The following is a 20,630-nucleotide window of genomic DNA, read 5'->3' as shown; positions in this document are numbered from 1 at the left end:
TTTTATCAAAGTCACGATGGGACTCCAGCAGGAAGGTGGGTTAGATCCCTGATAGGTCGCAAGTCTGACACAGTACTTTCCAAAGTGTATCATACAAATCTTATGAAATTTTTTAAAATTGCACAAAGTAAAACGGCCATATTCTTCAACAGTAGTGTTTTCTATTAGTTACTAAAGCACCACATCAAGATAAACTAGAGGATGTAAGACTCTTAACAGTCACAGCATATAAGCAAGAGGCAGTGAGATGTTTGGTTGACAGGCAAGTGATTGATTAGGATGGAAAAGTCGTGAACTTCATGGTGCTGATACTGTGAGCTATCTTTACTTTTCTGTTTTCTCATGATTATACTTGGCATTGAAGTCTTAGAGACATCTCTCGGAGCAAGGGTGACACAGATTTAGAGTGAAGGTCTCACAGATGGTTTCCCATCAACACAAACAACCTAATAAAATATGCGTGAATTGAAATTACTTGAGCTCCAATGTTTTATAACTTTTTAGCCAATATGACTGTGTGATCTGATTAAATTGTTTCTGTAAAGTGCCTTGAGATAATTGATTGAGAGAATTAAAAAAAATTTAACTGAATAACTTCATTCCCATATTTAGCATGTTAGATACTCAGCATAAGTGCTTTACAAATGGCATCTTTGTTCAATGTAGTGTGTAATTCCTGTGATCTGAAGTAGAAGTTTCCAAAACGAACCACTAATGTATGTTGACAAAGATATATGTGCGGTGCCTGTTAAGTGCTTTTGGATGTAAATGACCGAGTGTGATAAATGGTTGTAATGCAGCCACGGTCAGATATCTGGGGTTTGTTTGAATGAGGACAAAATGAATCAGCACATTATGTGTACATTATGTAAATGTTAGCTGGTCTGGTTAATGGAAGCAAAGCCAGTTCACGACTGCCCATTACTCTGGCAAGGACTTTCTCTAGGGAGTGGCCCCTTAATCAGAGCTCTGGAGTCAAGTTTCTCTGCTGTCTTTTGTTTTTCTGAACATTAGCAGCTGAGGAAATGCGGTATGCTTTTCCTGCTCTGTATGCTAATGTGATTATTTGCTGCAGACATTTGCCCAGATCTGCTTTTTATATATTTAACACCCTCTCTTGGGGCATAGAGACAACCATTGTTAACCGCTGTATTCTAGGATGTGGACTGGAAAACTTCAATGGAAGCTCAACAACAGCCTTATGATATTAGTTTTAATTCCACTTCTCTTAAAGCAGTAAATTATTGAGCAAGGAGCCTCAGATTAGCTCCCTAAAATTGTATGGTGATGATTGAAGCAGTTTCACAGTGACATAAGTTCAAATGCAAAAACCTTTTGGAAAACAACAACTAAAAAGTGAGATTTGTGAAAATCTATGATTTGTTTGTTGTGAGTGAATACAAAGAGGTTACATTATACAATTGAGCTAAATTGAATATGAATTTAATATTTGATTGAAAGCAATAGAAAATATATGAGAAATAACCCATGTTGTCTCATGGATGCCTTCCTTAATTTCATCCTACATGTTTTCCAGTTGATTTGCTTTCAGAACTGATATAACAATAGGTGTTGTTTTCTTTTGTTAGGTTGAGTATTTCTGTCTTTATTTGGCTGTTTGCTTTGGATCATTATACTTTTGAAAGATGGAGTAATAACCTACATACTTGCAGTTTACTGGTATAGTCCCCCACATACCAGTTCTGTTCAATTTAATTTAGTCCTATTGTTTCAAAGAGGTCATGATGCCATGCTCTTTTAGAAGTTTCATCACAGATGCTTAATTTTAATTTTACAGAACAATGACCAAGAGATGTCTTTCCATTTTTCATCTTCTGTTTCACAGCAAACCCACCTGGGCTGATGGTTGCTAAGAAACTCAATTGTAGTTTATCTGAAAAAGCACCGTTTTGTTGTCTTTCAAGTTATCTTTTTTGTTTTCTTGAGGATGGTGAAATTGTTTCTTATTCTACTGCTGCACATGCATGGTCTTGCATTTTGCTGCAGTAGTACAGACTCTAAGTTGTTAGGTTAACGCCACCTCTCAATCACACTGATCTGCCAGTAAGGGGAAACAAGTTTTTATTAAATGTATTCGTACTATTTTTTATTTTATTTTTTGCAGGCTTTTGTACTTTTAAGATGGCAGACTGTCAAGGCGCATTGCAAGCTAATAATGACCAGCCTTATGTGTAAAGTAATTAAATTTTTTTGCTTATAAAAGTGCATCTGATTATTAGTGAGGGTAATGTCATCTTTGCTGCAGTTGTCTTACCAACTCCTCAACTATACACTTTTGATTGCTTCTTCAGCCCAGTGGCATTTGGTGTACTACTCTGTAAATCCCATCATTTTTGCAACCCATGGGAAACAAACAGTTATGGAATATTAATTTTATTAATTGATCAGAATAGCTTATCTCCTTAAGAATTAATTATAAGAATGTATGCACCCATCCATCCACCCATTTTCTCCTACTTAATCCGTGTCAGGGTCTCAATGGCGCCGGTGCCTATCTCCGGCAGTCAATGGACAAGAGGCGGAGTACACCCTGGACAGGTCGCCAGTCTGTCACAGGAATTTATGTACCGTATTCTTTTAATCCACTCTACATCTAGCAGCTCTAATGTCAGCAGTAACTGCAAGAAAAAACATGTTTAAGAAAAATGCCCTATTCAAACAAAAACATACAATCATTCACACAGAGTGAAAAGTTAAAGGTCAAAGTTCATAGTTATCAGTGATTGGTTATGACTGTGCACACAGTTATAACTGACCTCGGGTCAGCAGCAAATTTGATCTACAGAACAAGGCTGCTGCAGACGTCCTCATTAAATGCGGCCAGACCGACCATCAGGCTGTCTGTTACAAGAATATATTTGGACTGAATTCATGTCGCCTACCTAATTGTTTTAATTATACTGTAATAAAGCAATTCATTAGTATATGCTGCTGAATATTTTAGAAATGTGCAAATTACTGTTTACTTTTAATGTTTGAATGTTTTAATAATCCATAGATAGCCAAATAGCTAAATATGAATTGGACAGTTAATGAAGTAAAGCAATTGGTTTGCTAAGCAAAGTATTTTTGGTTTAAGTATTATTATTCTATTCTTTATAAATTATTTGAACAATTCCCCGCAAATTTAGCTTCATTTGATAAATGCAATCAGCTCTGAAAAGCTTTAAACCAGATTTATATAGTATGATGCATTATATATATATATATCTTAAAAGATATAAGTATATTATGTATAAGACATATCTAAGTAACCAAACAGATAATTGAAACATTTATTTGAATCTATCTTATTTGCATTATCAAAGGCAACATCGAGATCTAGGCGAGTTGATATCCTGTTATCGATGACAATTCCACAGTTAAAAAGGAAAGCTACGTCTGGATGTTAAACGTCATTAACCTCTTTGACAAAACAGTTCTGGCTGCAGTTATGCAAACCTCTTGGGTAGACCCTCACCATTTACAAATTGCTAGTCAACCCTGCCACATGTAATGTAGCATTTATAGATTAAGTACCAGAACTAAAAGAGGCATGGGTAACCCTAACCCTTACCCTTTCAAATATTGACTGTTATTGCACTGTTCCTCACTCGCCTGGTCCTTCAAACACCACTTTGTTGACTTTAACCTTTTGTGCTGCTTCAGTCCATTTACACCTCACACCAAGATGAAGAAAACCTTTCTTAGTTCTGTTGTTAAAGTCAGATGGGAGTTTCTGATTACACTGAGTAGAGCTGTTACTGACACTGAATTAGTACATAGGATAAATGCTGGCTTTTAAAGACACTATTCTGCTGCATGCAATCATTTTCTTATATTCATTGAAGAAAAATATGGGTTGGCTTTTGGTCAATATTTTTTTTATAAATTACTCTGTGTGTGTTTTGGGCAAAATAGGGTATTTCAAACTTAAATGTGTTCTTAAATGCCTTGGTTTTCATAATTCTAATATTTTTTGTTCATCTATAACACGATACCTTAAACAAATCAAACTCTAGGTACACAATTTATATTAATTAGATCAGCAGCATTTCTTTAGATCATTTAGTTTGAAAGGAAATATTAGTGTTTAAAATTTGTAATTAACAAATGCCAATAAATAGCATTTGATGGGATTTACCCTTGGGTGATCTTTTTCCAGACTACACAAATAGAAAGGTTGTTAGGCTGAAACCAGAAGAAAACCTCCATCATGTCTCTGGTGCACTAATGGTGAGTTTTTAGACATTTTTGTTAAATCAGAGGTGTGTGACCTAGTCGTTTTTCTAGGGAGATGAATTAAAGAAAGATCGGTAACAGCAGATGCCACTGTCTAAGGGAAAGGATGAGGAGGAGATTCATTACTTTTCAACCCCCAATACACACACACAGACCCATGCACAAATATACAGAGCAGAACCCTGCCTCATTATTTCCCCATTTCCATCACCAGGAGGAAGTGAGAGGTTGCAGCCTTTTTACAGAGGCTGCTGATGTCTGCCCTTCCATTTATCACATGTTTAATCCATGTGTTTCCAAACACACAGACAGAAAGCCACACACACTGGCAGATATATTTTGTGTTCCAAACACAGCGCAATTGAAATTGCTGAAAAAGATGAAGAAGCAGACATCTTAAGAATATCCAGCAGCTTGAGGTTTTTAAACAGTATCACAGTTAAAGCCTAGCATGACCTCATCATGTTACACGAATGCATCATCCAGTCATTTTAAATATTATGGTTTCTTCTGAAAGCACTGAATGAATTCTCTACCTCGTCAAATGGGGAGAAAAATTCCAGTGAAAGAGAGCAGAAGCTAGCTTTTGCTCCATCTCCCAATAGAAATCTTACAGCAAGTAAATGCAAAAATGCAGGAAAGCTTGATGAATAATTTAGCACTTGTTATCCTGCTCCAAATAGGCATGCCAAACAGTAGGCATAGCAGTGGTGATGTGCTGCCCATTACACGGCGTCACCCAATTCACCCAGTTGGGATATTGTTCTGGGCATAAAGAGAAAGAAGATAGGCCTTCAGACAGCCCTCAGTCATAAAGGTTTGCTTCATTAAAGTTATTAAGCCAGCAGGGTTGACCCACGTTAACTGATCCGATCATTAGAAGGCTGCTCAAAACCACAGATATTAAAGCATTTTGCATGTAATAAGTAATGAAGTAGCCCTGCATGATGCTGCCTTATCTAATGAGCCTACAGTGTCTCTTTAGAAAACATGTTTTGAGCTGAATATTTATACAATCAACATCAAATGCGGATAATTCATCAGTGTTCTTTTATCTTACAGAATTGTTGAATCCATTGGAAATTTAGTTCAGCATCAATCACATAATCAGATATTCTGTAAAAACCTTTCTAATTCACTACTATTTATCTTTTACAAAAACTGCTTTTGTTTCTAAACCAATTTTCCGATCATACACATACACAGTGTTTTTTTTTTTATAAAGCAGTATCTATAGATTCTATTGCAAAAGACGATAGATTATATTGTCTATCGTCTCAGGCATTGCCAACCCCTAGCGAGACACTTCCCCCTGGAGCAGACCTCCGAAGGAGGAAATGGGTCAAGCTCAAGAGAGCCAGAGCCAAAGTAGCTAGGACAGGTGACAACATGCTGAGATGGGGTAAATATGTCAGTTCGGCCTACCCCTGCAGAGTAGATCCCCAGACCACTGAGCACCTTCTGCATGAATGAAAACTTGGCCAAACCTGCTGTGAGGAGGATCTCCAGGAGGCCAAAGAGATAACCTGTCATTAGATTTGGAGTTGGAGTGACAAGAGATGATGATGACGACGACGACGACGACGACGACGATGATGATTCTATTGCATAACCCCTTAAAGATTTTTTTTTCCGTTATAAAGCTAGATTAAGAACCCCTTAAGTGGTGTAGTTCTTGTTTTACCTGTGATGACCACTCAAACAGAGGACCCCAAATTTTAGCCCCACACAAGAGAAAAGGTTCAAAAGTTTTAAGCTCTCCAACAGACAGATGGCAGACAACCTCCAACAACGGGATCAGGAACCTCTGAAGACAGAGAACAGGGTTAGCAACGGGGAATATGTGGATGGGTTTCTCTAGGACTGTAAGTTGAAGTCACCAACCTTGTCAGCTTTGGGCAACTGGGGCGAGGGTTGAGTAATGTTCCTTCTTTGACAAGATGGAGTTTATGTAGCAATAGGTGTGTTGCATAGAACAGGTATCAATTTAGTTGTAGTCAGGAAATCAAAAGAGGTAGCTGACAGTCAAACCAACTATGTTTAACTTGTGGATATGAGAAGGCTCAAGTCTAGCATCAGGGGTCAGAAAGGTGGCCGGTGTCCAGAGACCTGAAAGTAGGTGAGGAATGAAGAATCCATGGGGCAGAACAGAGGAGGTAATCGTGCAGGAAGGCAGGCAAGGAAGGAACTCTGGACATCTACTGCCCCAAGGTTAAAGTTGCAACAGGAGCTGATTTGAGAAACAGTGTTTCGCCTTAAACTGCAGCAGTTACAAGCATAAAAAAAGTCTAAATGCTTGCCAGTGTTTTTGTCAGATTTATTGGAACAAGTTGTTTCTCACACCTGGACTTCATACCTTATATTGACAGTGAAGAATTGCTTGAAAATGCTAATGTAATTTGCTTGTTATAATTATATTGATTTTGATTGTCAAATTGCTTTTGTTGCCTTAATCAGAAGTAATGTCGCAAAAGCATTAATTCATTTAATCCGTTAGGCAAGATTCCAATATTCCAATATTTGTTTGCAGGTTACATTGCCCTAGCAGCTCTAGAAGCTGATTGGTGATCAGCACATGGATTTATTTGGCCTTATTTGATATTAATATTTGCAGTAATACATCTTGTAGCTGTCAGTCCACCAGACACTCAACATTCTCTTTAGTTTGCTAGGAAACCCATTCTTAATTAATAGCAAAAGATTTGTGCAAAACACACAATTAAAAATTTATTTTTAAAAATTTGGAGGAGGACCGATAGATAAAGACTAAAATAAAAGTTTACTGAGGCAGGGGTAATCAACTAATGAAACACTGGTGAGCAGCAATCAGCTAACATGATACAGGTGCTTAGAAAAAAGTAAACATAGAAAGCAAAACAAAGGAGGGCACAAATAAACATGATTTGACAGTATATAACAAAATACAGTTTAAAACCAAAGCTAAAGTCAGTGCTGATTTAGCCATGAGTTAACACTAAATGCATATGAAAAGCTAAAGTATTTTAAGAGCACATCAGCGGCTTGCAGTGTGTAAAAATTTTAACATGAAAAATGTGAGTAAAGCAAAAGAGATCATTTCACATTTTTAGCTGCAATGCTGGATGTAAGAACTTTGAGATTTTCTTAAATAACCTTTAGTCACAACCACAGTTTTGTTGCTCAATGATTTTCTTTTTCATATAAATGTGAGGCAAAATACACAGTCTAGAGTTACATAAAATGTAAATTCAGCAAAGCAAAATAAAAACATGCTTCTATCATTTTTCCAACTTAGTTTTGCGATGTACTTTGAGTAGGCCTTCATATAAATTACATTTACCTGATATATTCTCATTGCTTTGTTTAACTATTTGTATGCCAGGATTTAATGTTATGTTAAAATCAAAATAATTGATGCACAATTTTTTCCCTTTTAGATTTCAGGCTAGAGCTGACTGATGTAAAACCCTACCCACAGGATGTTTTTTTGGAAAAAAAAAAAGTATTTTTTTGCAACTCTGCTCAGATTTCTATACATTTGGAGAACAGATATTTGTCCTCAAATGTTGTCACTTGAAGAGCAACTGGGCCAGCTCTTGGCAAGCTAGTTTTAGAAAAAACAAGGTCAAGTTTGTTGCTAATAAAAAATTGTAATCACCTTAATATAAACAAAATATTTATCCCAATTATTATTCACTGTCTTGTGAATAATATGTTCCATGGTGTACATGTAACAAGGCACTTTTAAGGACTGTTTTATCTGATACTGTTTTACAATTATGTACTTTTGATGCTTTATAATTTCTTCAAATTGGGACCTATGTTAAGAGATGCAAATGATAAAAATTGTATTGGAAATACATAAAACAACAGCTAAAGTTTATTTTTAGGTTTATCAAATTCAGTAAAATTGATGGAAAAGAATTAAAGAAGAGTGAATGCTATGAATGTCATCATGTAATCAGAAGGTTATACAAAAATACATTATTATTTGGGTTTACACAGTCAGATTAAAAGGTGTTTGCAGACTGTTACATGTTTGATTATGTGCATTTATTTGATTTCATTTGAATTTGTATGGGATATTTATGTACATATTGCAAACAACATTTAAAAGGTGTTTCCAGACTTTCGGAAGCTACTGACAGTGACCTTCTAAAACATTATTGTTTCTAAACAGGATTACAGTGATTTCTTGCCACAGGTATAATAAACATAATTCATTCCTATTTACTTATTTATTTCAATGTTTCCAATTACCTCAGCAAAAAATATATCCATATTTGAATGTCCTGTAGTGGCTTTTATGAAGTTTCCTGCTTTCTCTCATCCTTTTCATTGAGGTATATAAAGACACTTCCATCCAGCTCATGGGTTTAAGAATGATATTCATTTTCTGTGATATCTCTGCCACACAGGCAGCCTCGTCAGAGAGGACATATTGCAGACATCCATCCTCCACCACAGTCACACTCTAGTATGAAGCCACAGCTTGACACTAAATAGATCCAGCCAGCAGAAGGGAGTTATTGTAGAGTGTAGCCATGAGATAGAGGTCAGTGTTGCCAAACGTATGAGAGATGGACAGAAATCAAAAGTCCTGACACTAAATAAGATGTTGGATTCATGTATTTTAGCATAAATATGAAGGGCCTTGCAAGTCCTTAGATGGGTCTTATGAATCACAAATATTGCTTATGCCTTTAACCGGAATAAATTAATGGCAATATATGTTTTGCTATCTAAATAACTAAAATATTTACAATCAAACATAATGGTCCAATAGACATTCAGTAGGTTAAGAGATATTTTCAGAGTGCTTCACTTTATATGAAGTATCTGCATATTCTTTGAGTTGCCTTAATGCTACAGCTAAATGAAAGCTGCTTCAAAGTGAGGTTCTTTCAAGAACCTGTCTGGAGCCGTCTTTAAATTACACCCACACAATCACTGTGCATAAATATGCCCACTACATATTCCACCAGCTTCTTTCTTAAAGGTAAATCACACTTTAATGATGATCTTCCTTCCAGCTTCTGAGAAAAAAAAAAAAAAAAAAAAAAAAAAAAAAAAGAATCTAGAACACATAAGATCACAGCACCTTTTTGTAAAATCCTCCAGAACCCTTAACATTCTCATGTTTTCCTTTTTTTTACCAATTGAAAAACAGAAAAAAATAAATACAAAATCATAGAACATGCAGCAATCTTATAATAAAGTCAAAGCTGGTCCTATTGAAGACAGTAAAGTATTGCTGTAAATTAGTAGACAGCTTCCAGGTAAAGTATAAGTTGTTTTTAGACAATAATGTACTGTGATCCCTAAACAAAACTACTAAATAGAAAATGTTTTGCATGTCAGTGAGTGTTTCTATTGTATTCTGAAAACTTCCAAGAGACAAGGGCAACATATATATATGTACAGGTTTTATATACAATTTCACTGGTGTTTGTTTTTTAGTTTTTTCCATTTTGCTCTGTTTAAAACTCAATAGACGAAATGCAAAGCCAAAATTCCAGTTGCCTTTTTTCCTGTCAGGGGCCATTTTGCCCACTTATTTCATATAATGGTGAGGATTTGTGAATATTTGGCAGCCAAAAACAACTAATTACTAAGCTTTAGACTATTAACCAAATCCACTCTACCAAGTTGTCAGGAAACAAAGGTGCCTTGATTAAAAACACAATTAATTCAAGGAGAACTGCAAAAAATGAACAATTAGCCAATCACTGCCATTGGTAAGACTCGGGTTTTCATATGTTGCTAGATGCTGTGAAATACTGTCTAGATAAATATTTGCAACTGGTCACTGGTTAATTATTTACACTAAAAGTCCATACAGGTGCCAGGAACTTCAACCATTCCTTAACAGTATTGTAAAATATTTTTGAAATTGTATCTGTTATGTGTTAATCTGAAATTCAATCAATTTATATTTGTCTGATGGAGCATTAGATATCAATGTCACTTGGCCTATTTCTACTGGTTTCAGTATATTGTTATGTGATGAAGGATCATTACACATTTATTTATACATCTTTGCAGAAATAACATAAGACACTGAAACTAAATGTTTTGTCAATAAATGCATAGTTATATGATATTCTATGAATTATCAATGGATTAATAAAAAGTCTGTTTGATAAAATCATTTGACTATTTTTATATTTAGACATGCTGTGGCAGAAAATGTTTGGGAAAGTTTGGAAATAAGAATGCTCATTAACACAGCTAAGTTGCTGTTCATACCTGTGTTTACCATAGGCATGACTCACTGCAGTATCCCTCCAAAATGCTCATTATATCCTTGGGGAAACCGTAATTTTGCAAGAATAGCAAGAAGAACTACATGTTTCTGTTCCTGTCTTTTACAAAATGTAGAGCGCTTTTTTTATAATGTTTTTTTTTTTTTTTGATACTGTCATGGTTTTTGTTCTGTTAAAGTTTTATATTTGAGTTTTCATTAGTTTAATTTCCATTTTGTGTTCTAGTTATGGTATTTCTGGTTTGCCCTCTGTTGCATTATTTTGTCAGTCTTCTTTCCCCTGGCTCCCTTCTGGATTCCTTTGTTCACACCTGCTCCCAATCTGCTGATTAGCCTGGTCTTTTTTCTGTCTCCCATATAAGCACCTCCTGTTTAGTCACTGTTTGCAGCTTCGTCATCATTTCTTTGCCGTTCTTATGAGTATTCCTGGATTTCAGTTTTTTGTTATGTTTTCCTGGATATTCCTGGATTTCAGTTTTTGGATTTTCACTTCTGTTTTCACCTTTTTAATTAAATCTGCAAGAAACCACCTTCAGCTTCAGTCTCTACATTAGGTCCTCCTCTCAAATCTCCACCCAACCTGACAGATACTTTTCATATTTTTATATATTCCTTTTATTATCTCAGGATAATTTATTATTAAAAAGAATACCCAGTAATGCCCAGTTTTTCACTTTCAGCCACTTGGTCATCCATGAGAGCGATTAAAGGAGACATGATTATAATAGGATCCCTCTACAGCTTATTGATTTATTTCTCAACCAGCAAAGTAAACTGATTAATCAAACTCTTGCAAATCGCCAGAGTGATTAATCTCACCCTTTTGCTTGTTTTTCAAAAGAGAAATATACGTTATTTCAGCTTTAACAGACTGAATCGCAAAGTTTAAAGGTATATCCACCTGCTCATCTATATTTGATTAGCTTCAGCATGCAGCTTCTGGATGATGTCATACACTTCACTGCATTTCATAGATTTGAAACAAATCTGTATTTGAGGATAATGCATCTATTGCCTTCTAGCTAAATGTATTTTTGGGAGTTTTTTTAATTCACAAATCTTGTGATAATTCATCCTCCAATGTAAGGTACAGTAATCACCTTCCAGCCAAACCCCAACCCTCCCTGCCCATTCACCACATTCACCATTTTCCTTCCACTGCCTCGAATAGGCTTTACTTCATTCTCCAGCCTCCATTCCTCCACCAGTGTCAGGCCCTGTTGGTACAGATGTCTTAAATCTAGATATGTCTTTTCACACAGGTCAACTACTTTCAGCACTAACTTCTTCTCTCATCTTTGCAAAGGCATATCATTCATATTGTCAATAAAACAATCTCCCCGCGACTTTCTAGGTTGAAATGAATTTATTGGCTAATCCTAAAATATCCCTGTAAGAGACACTTACAGTACTTACTCTGACCTCAGGAGGCCCACATAATCTATTTCATTGCTGATATGCAAAAAATAAATGTATTGACATGTTTTCTTTTGACAAATAACAGATTTTCAGAAACATTATGTAGGGTATTTTGTATTGTTTTCCTTTTATTTTACATACTTTTCTCACAGTTCTCTGTGAAATAATAATATGTGGATTTATTGCTGGCTGTAATGTGTGTGCTGCAATTGATAGAGGTATTTGTGATCATTAGTTCTATTTACTAATTAATCTATAAAAGATATAAAGCATATTTTGGGACCAAATGAAAAAAAAAGGCCCCAAAATTAGTAGATTAGGGCTAAGGTAGGTTTTAGACTTGAAATAAAATAATCTCACTTGTAGTCAGAATAAACAAGCCTACCAAAGTTAAGACTAACTTTGGGCTTATCTGTAAATGTCCTTACATTTTTATTTATTTTTTTTTATCATCACCTGCTTTACCACCCTTTTCACTTGGCAGAAATAAAAGCAAATTGCTCGTCAAGGACATAATAGCAGGATTTCTGCTCATGAAAGACACAAATGTCATTCAGGTCAGCAGCGACCCCTGGGACAGTCATTAGGTGAAATTAGAGGCATTCTTCTGTCGCTCACGGCTGACAGCTTGATAGATATCTTTTCCACGGTGACTTCATCACTTCAGGTACAGAGGGTAAAAGACATCAAAGTCAAGAAAATATAGACAAACTCGCTTTGGTGTTTTAGCCTAGGGAGAGCCTCACAGGTCTCTGGATGTGTAGGTAGGTAGAGTGGAGTAATACAAGACAGGTGCTGTTTTTTCTTTTTTTTTTCTTTTTCTTTTTAAAAGAATTAAGCTTTAGTTTAATGTAATAATTCATTGTCTTTTGTTTAATCTTTCATTCCAACCAATCGCCTGCATCTGTTTGTCCAACAAATCTTTAACTACACTTCGAGTATTGTTGCATATCAGATGGGGGTATGGTTATTTTCAGAGTTTCTTGAAAGATCTGTGAAAAACTGATTTCTCCAGCTTTCTTGATGTTCTTGCCTTTTGAGACTACCAACCGCACCGTGTAGAGCGTTTCAATGTCTGTGTATCATGCTATTCATCTCCCCCATATTTTTGTATCAGAAAAATTTAGAGATTTGAGGCTTGTCATGGTTAGTAGAGGTGAGCTGGAGTGATGCTACGGTAAGTGCACTGGAGCGTTTAGCTGTACATGGAAAGATTTACCATCCTGTGAAGCCATAAACCTGCAATTACAAACCCTAACAACTCTGGCAGAAGCAGCCTGTACAACACAGTTTTCCTCTGGGCTCAGGGATTTAAGCCTCACAATCATTCATGCGTGACTTAAGAAGCTAATTGCACAAGAGTGACACACATACAGGAAAACCTCCTTACAGGAGGTAGACTAATGTCGGAGGTGGAATTTTGTTTGAAATTCATCAAATTTTAATCCAGCTCGAACATTTCCATATTTCCATATTTATCTCCATGCTTCTAGCATCCACTTCCTGCCTGCATATCATTTTGGCCCTATTAATAGCTCAAACTGCTCCTTACCTAAGATTCTAACAGGGGACATGTTTTCACTCTTGTCACCGCAGCCTTGTATCAGGACCAGCGTTCAAAGACACTTGAGTCCCAAGGTAGATAGGGCTGTCAATGAATCACTCCATATCTGCCACAGTTGGTAAATTGACTGTTTGATGCTGGAAACAGATGGGGCAGGAGGCGGGTGGAGTTTGTGATGAGGTGTAGGATTCATGCTCTTCCCAGCCTTGCATTAATGAATCAGTGTATTTACTTAGTGCGATCTGCTCATCTGAAATAGGCCTGCAATTGCTGTCCGCTCCACAGTGTTGTTACCCCCTTCCCCGCTCTCACTCCTTATCCCCCCTCCCCCCGCTAAAGGTAATTGCTCCTACCTTAGACACTGTAATAGATCCTGGATGAAGTATTGACCGCAGCTAGATTTTGATTAAAGGGGTGTAGGGCAGAACACGCCTTTAATGAAACTGAAGAATCAGCATTCTCCTGGCTGTAGCGCCAAGCCTGGATCCCGGCTAGCATGGCCCACAGGCACCTTGATTAGTACCTGATCTCTGGCAAATCCAAGGATGGGGCAAAGGCTCTGAATTAAAAGCGATGAATTAATCTATTAATAACACCCAAGGTGTGTACAGTTTTTCCTCTGGAGGCCCCTAATGATTAAAGATGTGTGTATTCATTTACTGTAAGCTCTCCCACATGCATATTCACCCACAAGTCCAATCATCCACCTTGTTGCTCTGTAGCTGAAACACTAACACATTCATTAATGCACTCAATCCTTTTTCCCTTCATATGCAAAAGGTCAGGCTTTATCAGTTAGAGTTTTAGCATGAGGGATAACTTGCATTAGCTTTTCTCATCCTCTTCCTTTATTGCCTTTTTGCTCGTGTTTAAAAACTGATTGCATCTCGGACAGAGATGAAAGGGAAGCAGCACGCTCCCCCCGTTCTTTGAGCATGCAAATGGACATAATCTAAAAGAAGAAGTATTAGCATGCTAAAAGACAGCACAGCTATGATGAACACCATTTGCCAAGGCTTAATGCGATAGCTGGGTAAGATGATTAACTTTGAATCTATTTAATCAACCACAAGCGCTTTCTCAAATAACCAACTGCCTTGTGTTCTGGTAAAACTTCCCTTCAAATCCATCGGGGATTGGATGGATGTGTCAAATCACAGTTTCTGAATTAGAGCCGAACCAAACAGGGCTCTTTGAAGTAATGGACATCAGACATCATTTTATCTGCAGTATTTGTAATTCTTTGTCTTGTTTAATGCTCACAGTGGATTGCAACTTGCAGCACACAGCAGCTCGATTTGACAGAGAAGTCAATGTGCCCTTGGGCTGCATCCTATTGACTTAAGTAGTTTAAGTAGTGGGGCCTCTCACCTCTTTTTTTATATTCACCCTAAAGTGTGCGCTGATGACCATCTCTCCTAATGGGATAGAAGTTCTGATCCTTTTTGCCAGACCTTATATCACAATCAAATAAATCTGCTTGTAAGATATTGCATTTGTTTTTGCTGATGCTGAAAACAAATTGTAGCTGATCTGGCTATTTCCACCATCAGACCCAGTTGGAAAAGAAAATAAATATAACCAACACAAAGTCCGGTTGTAGCTGGTAAAATAAAGAATAAATATGTGGAGAAGTATGCCTTCGGGGAAATATGCAAGAGGATCTATAATTCTTTGGGTCTGTATCATCTTGGGCTCTTTGAAATACCAGAAGATTTGAATTACAATTTGTAAAGCTTCTGTTAGGTTAGGTGGAATATGTTTTCAAACATCTCCCCAAATTAACATGGAGATATTTCACCACATTCAAAATACATTTCTGTAAAAGTAAAAGGTGTCTTTTCATCAAGAAGTGGACTGTTTCCTAGGATGTGCGGGATTATGCTGATTTATGGCGTGACATTAGTTAAAGGCTTCTTAAACATCTTGACTATGGAAGCAAAACCTTTCTTCTCCTTATTTCTGCATAAATTTTGTGTCATTGGTTGATAAAAAATAAATTCCACAACTAACAGATAAGTCTCTATTAAATGATTTCTCTGCTATTTGTCTGATCCTTTAACAGACCTCGATAACCCAGTGATTACTGTGCATCAAAGTATTGGAGAAGCTAAGGAGCAGTTCTATTATGAAAGGACAGTATTCCTGCGCTGCGTGGCCAATTCCAACCCGCCTGTCCGCTACAGCTGGCATCGTGGGAGGGAGGTCTTGACTCAGGGCTCCGACAAGGGCGTGGAGATCTATGAGCCCTTTTTCACACAGGTAAGACAGAGGAAAGGTGGTGGGGATGTATGTATTGAACCTTAACACATTTTTAGCAACAGATCAATCTTCAGATTTTAGATTTTTATAATGTTTTGAAGGAGAGGTATGATTAGGTATTTGTTATTTTCTTACCTACAGTAGAAACTAGAAATGTTTAGATCATTATTGCCCACTACAGGCCATTAGTAGTATCTATGTGCTTTCACATTTTTTGAGGTCCACGCTACAGTTACAGCCCTAAAAATACCAACCATTATGATACAGTAGAGCCTCAACTGTGCCTTGGTGTTGTTATGAGCTATGTCCCATCTGGCAGCTGCTTCCTTCAAAGGAACTGGTCTTCCTGGACTGGGTTCTTAGAAGGCTGTGAAAATGAGGAAGAGTTTGGCTATGAATTTGAATGGCTCCAGCCTTCTCTGATGCCATTTCTCAATTGACTAGAACGCAAGTACGGACGCGTGTCCTCGTTCTTGAGAAGAACACAGGAAAGTATGGACTTGGTGAGAACGGGAGCATGCAGCATAAATATGGGTCAAATGGAACAGAAGCGTACTCGTGACGTCACCAAATGCCCGGCTCCTCTAGAGCTGCATTTTTTCTCCTGTTATGAATAGTCTCTAGATAATAATAAATCATTATTTTTTTCATTTAGTGGGGGAATAATAATTAACACAGCCATATGAACACAAATCAAATGAACATTTTGCAAAATAAAACAAAAAAATCACCATCAGAGCCAGCAGTACTTCACACACGGCTATGCCGAGAGAGGGCTGCTATACTGTAGATGGGCTGCGGTTAGCCCTGACTGCGGTTACCCTTGGAGGTCCGCTGGTTGCACCGGTCCTCTCAACTTCGAATATCTTTTTTTAAATTACGCATTAAATCGGTAAATTGACCATATAGTGACGCTTTAAAGTATAATATTCTCACCTCAAATAATCTTAAAACTTACTTTTATTGAACAACAGCAACAGAAAAGAGAGCTTTTCACTTTCAATGGAGCTTTCCATTGAGAGCTGCTGTTTCAGAACTGCATGCTTGGCAGCTGTCAACCTCAAGAACGGACAAGTCTGCTCTGATGCATGCTGGGTAAATAGGGAGGAGGTGAGAACAACATCCGGGGACTTTCTGTTCTCGGTCTGCTGTTCTTCTGAATTGGAACAGTATTAGGACTGAGGCTGATGAAGTTTCATGAGCACATGAGAACGCACAAGTACACATATTGAGAAACGGCCTGGCTGTCACAAACCCTCCCTCAGCGTATGCTCTGTCACCTAGCAACCGTGACTTTTGACCCTCAAAGCAGGCAAAGAATGAATCCCAAACTTCTCAGTTCTTTTGCATTATCATTTCATTTTTGAGGAGCTGCAGCAGCAGTATTGTCATGGCAGATATTTCAGATATCTCAGGCTGAGAGGTAAACATCTTCAGACAAAATAAATGTTGTAGATGTCAGCCAAACCCTTTTGCATAAGGACATATACAGTAAAGGATTTGGAATAACCAAACATTACCAGTGACATAACTTATTTGCTAACCACTTAAATGAACTATTTTTATTAATTTAAGCCAAACCTTTTTACTTACTGAATTATATTAAACTGTGCTTACAATACTGTTGGTCACCATTTCCTTATTTCCTCTGAACCTGGAGCCGTGCTATAGTATGACAGACGACCAATCTGGCATTTGGAGGACGAAGCCACTGAATTCGGACACAGCAATTAGTTTACCTCAGAATCCTTAGCTTATATGTTATTTTATTAAGTAATGCCTTTTTTTTCAATATACTTATTCTCCTCCCATACAGTAGCCCATCTTTGTATGATGTTTAAGTCATAGTATGGACATTCACCACTAACTTCCAAAAGGCTTTTCAAGGGTTCACTGCGAGGCTTGCTTCTGTTGTCAGACTCCTGCTTATGCTTTCTCACAATATCATGCTGAAAATAGTTTAACTTTAAATTATGTTTTTGATCTCTAATACACATATATTAATAGAGTTGAATCACCAATGAAATTATTATTTACAAGAATGTCTTTATTCTACTGGGATGCCAGAAAGTGAAAGTAACCTCAGTAATTGAAACATTTTCTAATAGTTTCACAAAATTAAAATCATGCATGTTTAGCCTACAAAAACCTTGTTCATTTGGATTAAATTAAATACATAGTATGAAAATTTGGTATCTTTAGTCAAATGATAATGATAAAAATAAAAAAATAAAATAAGAAAAGTGAAAAAAAGGCTTCATTACCAAGTAGTCTTATACTAGTTACTGTAGATGCTTGTCAGACAGAGAGATTTGATGCTTTATCAGTGTGAACAGCACTTTCTAATGAGAACGATTGCTGCCCCAAAGCAAAGCTTTAATTCTTAGTAAGGCGTATGTCAGAATTACTGTTGGAAAAATATTTTATTACAGCTTTAGTACCTAATGGTAAAATAGTGCTGAATTTTTATCACAATTTGTCTTTCTTTTTGATAACACTTTATGTCTTCATGTACATATTGACCCCTCAGTCACAATGCACAGATATGTAATAAAATATTGTGACTACCAACATAAAGATTGCGAAACTATAAGCAAACAATAGCATTAGTAATGTAAAGCAATTTCAATGGCTTTTTATTCATAGACAAGTCCTACTCCTATTCAATAAATATTTTTTGAGGATCTTATTTTAGATATAAAGTTGAGCCTAAAATGTAAACTAGGTTGTGTGAACATCTTGATGTAAGAAAGAAGCACAGTAGTGTGTTATCCCAGCACATACACTTTGCAGCATAACTATAAATAGCCGGAAATACATAGTTCATAATTACTAAATCAAAACAATTATTATTACAGATAAATTACACTATTAAAAAAAATGATTAATTAGTTTTTAATTTTTGTTTGCTTACCTCATGCCTGACTAAACTCACAGAGTGACAGTATAACTTGTCTTAATTAAACCTCCAAAAATACAATAGATTCTTCTAATCCAGTTTCACGGTTTACATGCCCATTTGTGAAGTGGGTTTCTATCATTATCGGTTTTTCTCTGTCAAGCAAGTGGATTTTCTATGCAGCCTGAAAACTGAAAAGCTTTGCTCTAAAAAGGATTTTCTGCAGTCAACAAAGAGCTGATTGAGATTGTTCCATCACTTGTGAAGGTATTGTAGTTTTTCAATACATTGAGTTAAATGTGATTTGGTACGTACTTGGAAGTCGGCATCAGTGGGAATTTGAATCTGCACCATAAAAAAGGAGTGGAAAAGAGGCTTTGGGAATAAAGAGAGAGAGGAAAAGGAAGTGAAATTGATGTTTGGCCAAATGGAGAAAGATGGCTGTTAACTAATGGAGAGGGTGAAGCAGAATGAAGAAGCTGCAGTACTGGGCCCCAATTAACACTTATCCCATCAGCACCCTGCATTTCCTACTGCCCCTATTAAAAGCTTAATTGAGTCTGAAAATTGGAGCACAACCTAAAACCCAGAGATAAGGATTTTGAGAGACTAGCTCTAAATACAGTATTTTGTTATGTACTAACCTCCAAATAAATCACCTTTATTAATATTTTTAGCAATATCTAAACCAGACTATTATCCAAAGGTAGTTATAGAGACACCAGAAAAGAGGTCAGAACGGTCTCCTGGAGAGTTTCCTCATCTGACTCCTACTGATAATCATTCTTCCTTTTGCTTACAGTATCTCCAGTCTTGCAGATTAATTATACTCATAAAGATGTTAGATACATGCAGTTGGGACATTTTAAGTTCAGAGAACTATTGTAGTTTCTTTAATAAACTACTCTATTCTGATCTGTGAATTTATCAAATAAACCATTTACTTTTCACTGCCATTTCACAGCTTAGGTAAACATAAGTCATGTTTACCTAAGCTGATACTATATTCTTTGGATTTCTTCAATATTTCTGGACATACTGTTGGAATTTTGGAGACCAGTAATCATTAAAAGTACGATGCCATAACAAAGCTCAGCTAGGAGAAAGGGGAAGGAATCAAACCCAGTTTACCTTAGATCACAAGGGGAAAAAGGTAACCAAATGAGTCCAGAAATATAAAACAAGACAACAAAGCTTAAGGAATATAACCAAAGGTTCTTAAAACTCAAAATAAAACTACAATTACCCAAGGCAACAAGTAGTTCTGGTGCTGCAGAACACATAGGGAGGAGATCAGAACAAAACATTAGCCTCTTCAGGACAGAACTAAGTAACACAACTGATATCAAAATGTTTATAAAGAGTCACAGCTACAGTATACAAAAGTTGTTCCAAGCTTCGATTGATCAACAAACCAGCAAGAGGCGAGCTGCTCAAACAAAGACAACAGCCCTGTCAACATGAGGGTGCTGGTTTAAATAGGAGCAGCTCTCCTTTGATTGGTAGGACAATCAGGCCAATATCCAATCCTGATGAGAGCCTTGCAACAGGAAGTGACTGGAGGGCTGAAAGTGTCACTAACCCATCCGTCCCGGAAGCACGATCCGTTCTGCGCATGCGGGTCCGTGTCCAGGTCGCTCTCAATTTTATTTTGTTAAAAAGACCTACATTCCCTCTCAAAAAATAGTAAACGTACTAAAATATTATGTGTTAAAGGTTAATAATGCATTTCCTGAGAAAATAAATGCCTTAAATTTTATCGCTGGTCTCTTCCCGATCTGCTCTGAAAATGGGATCCTACGTTACTTCAGGGAACTACCTTTTTCGGCTTTGGATTTAAACATACATCTAGTGTTTTTGAGTTTTATTTTTCACTTTCGTGCTAACTAACACTATGGTATATCGTGCGTAATTTAAAGAAAGAAACAATTAAAATTTAGATAAACATGGTTTAATCATATTTCGCCAAGCATGTCCAATGATGATGTCAGAGAAGCAAT

The 20,630-nt window shown here is 36.7% G+C and overlaps 1 protein-coding gene across 1 annotated transcript in view; it reads left to right on the top strand.

Annotated features, from left to right (window-relative positions):
- Positions 1-20,630, top strand: part of mdga2 (MAM domain containing glycosylphosphatidylinositol anchor 2) — a 169,081-nt gene that overhangs the window by 11,976 nt on the left and 136,475 nt on the right. Inside the window, exon 3 of the mRNA XM_015384460.1 lies at positions 15,535-15,731. Coding sequence (XP_015239946.1) covers positions 15,535-15,731 — 197 coding nt within the window. The remainder of the gene's footprint in view (positions 1-15,534; positions 15,732-20,630) is intronic.

Source organism: Cyprinodon variegatus, unplaced genomic scaffold (assembly GCF_000732505.1).
Source record: "Cyprinodon variegatus isolate N-32 unplaced genomic scaffold, C_variegatus-1.0 Scaffold313, whole genome shotgun sequence".
NCBI classification, from domain to species: Eukaryota; Metazoa; Chordata; class Actinopteri; order Cyprinodontiformes; family Cyprinodontidae; genus Cyprinodon; species Cyprinodon variegatus.
Note: the sequence above shows the minus strand (reverse complement) of the source record. Positions and strands in the feature narration are given on the sequence as shown.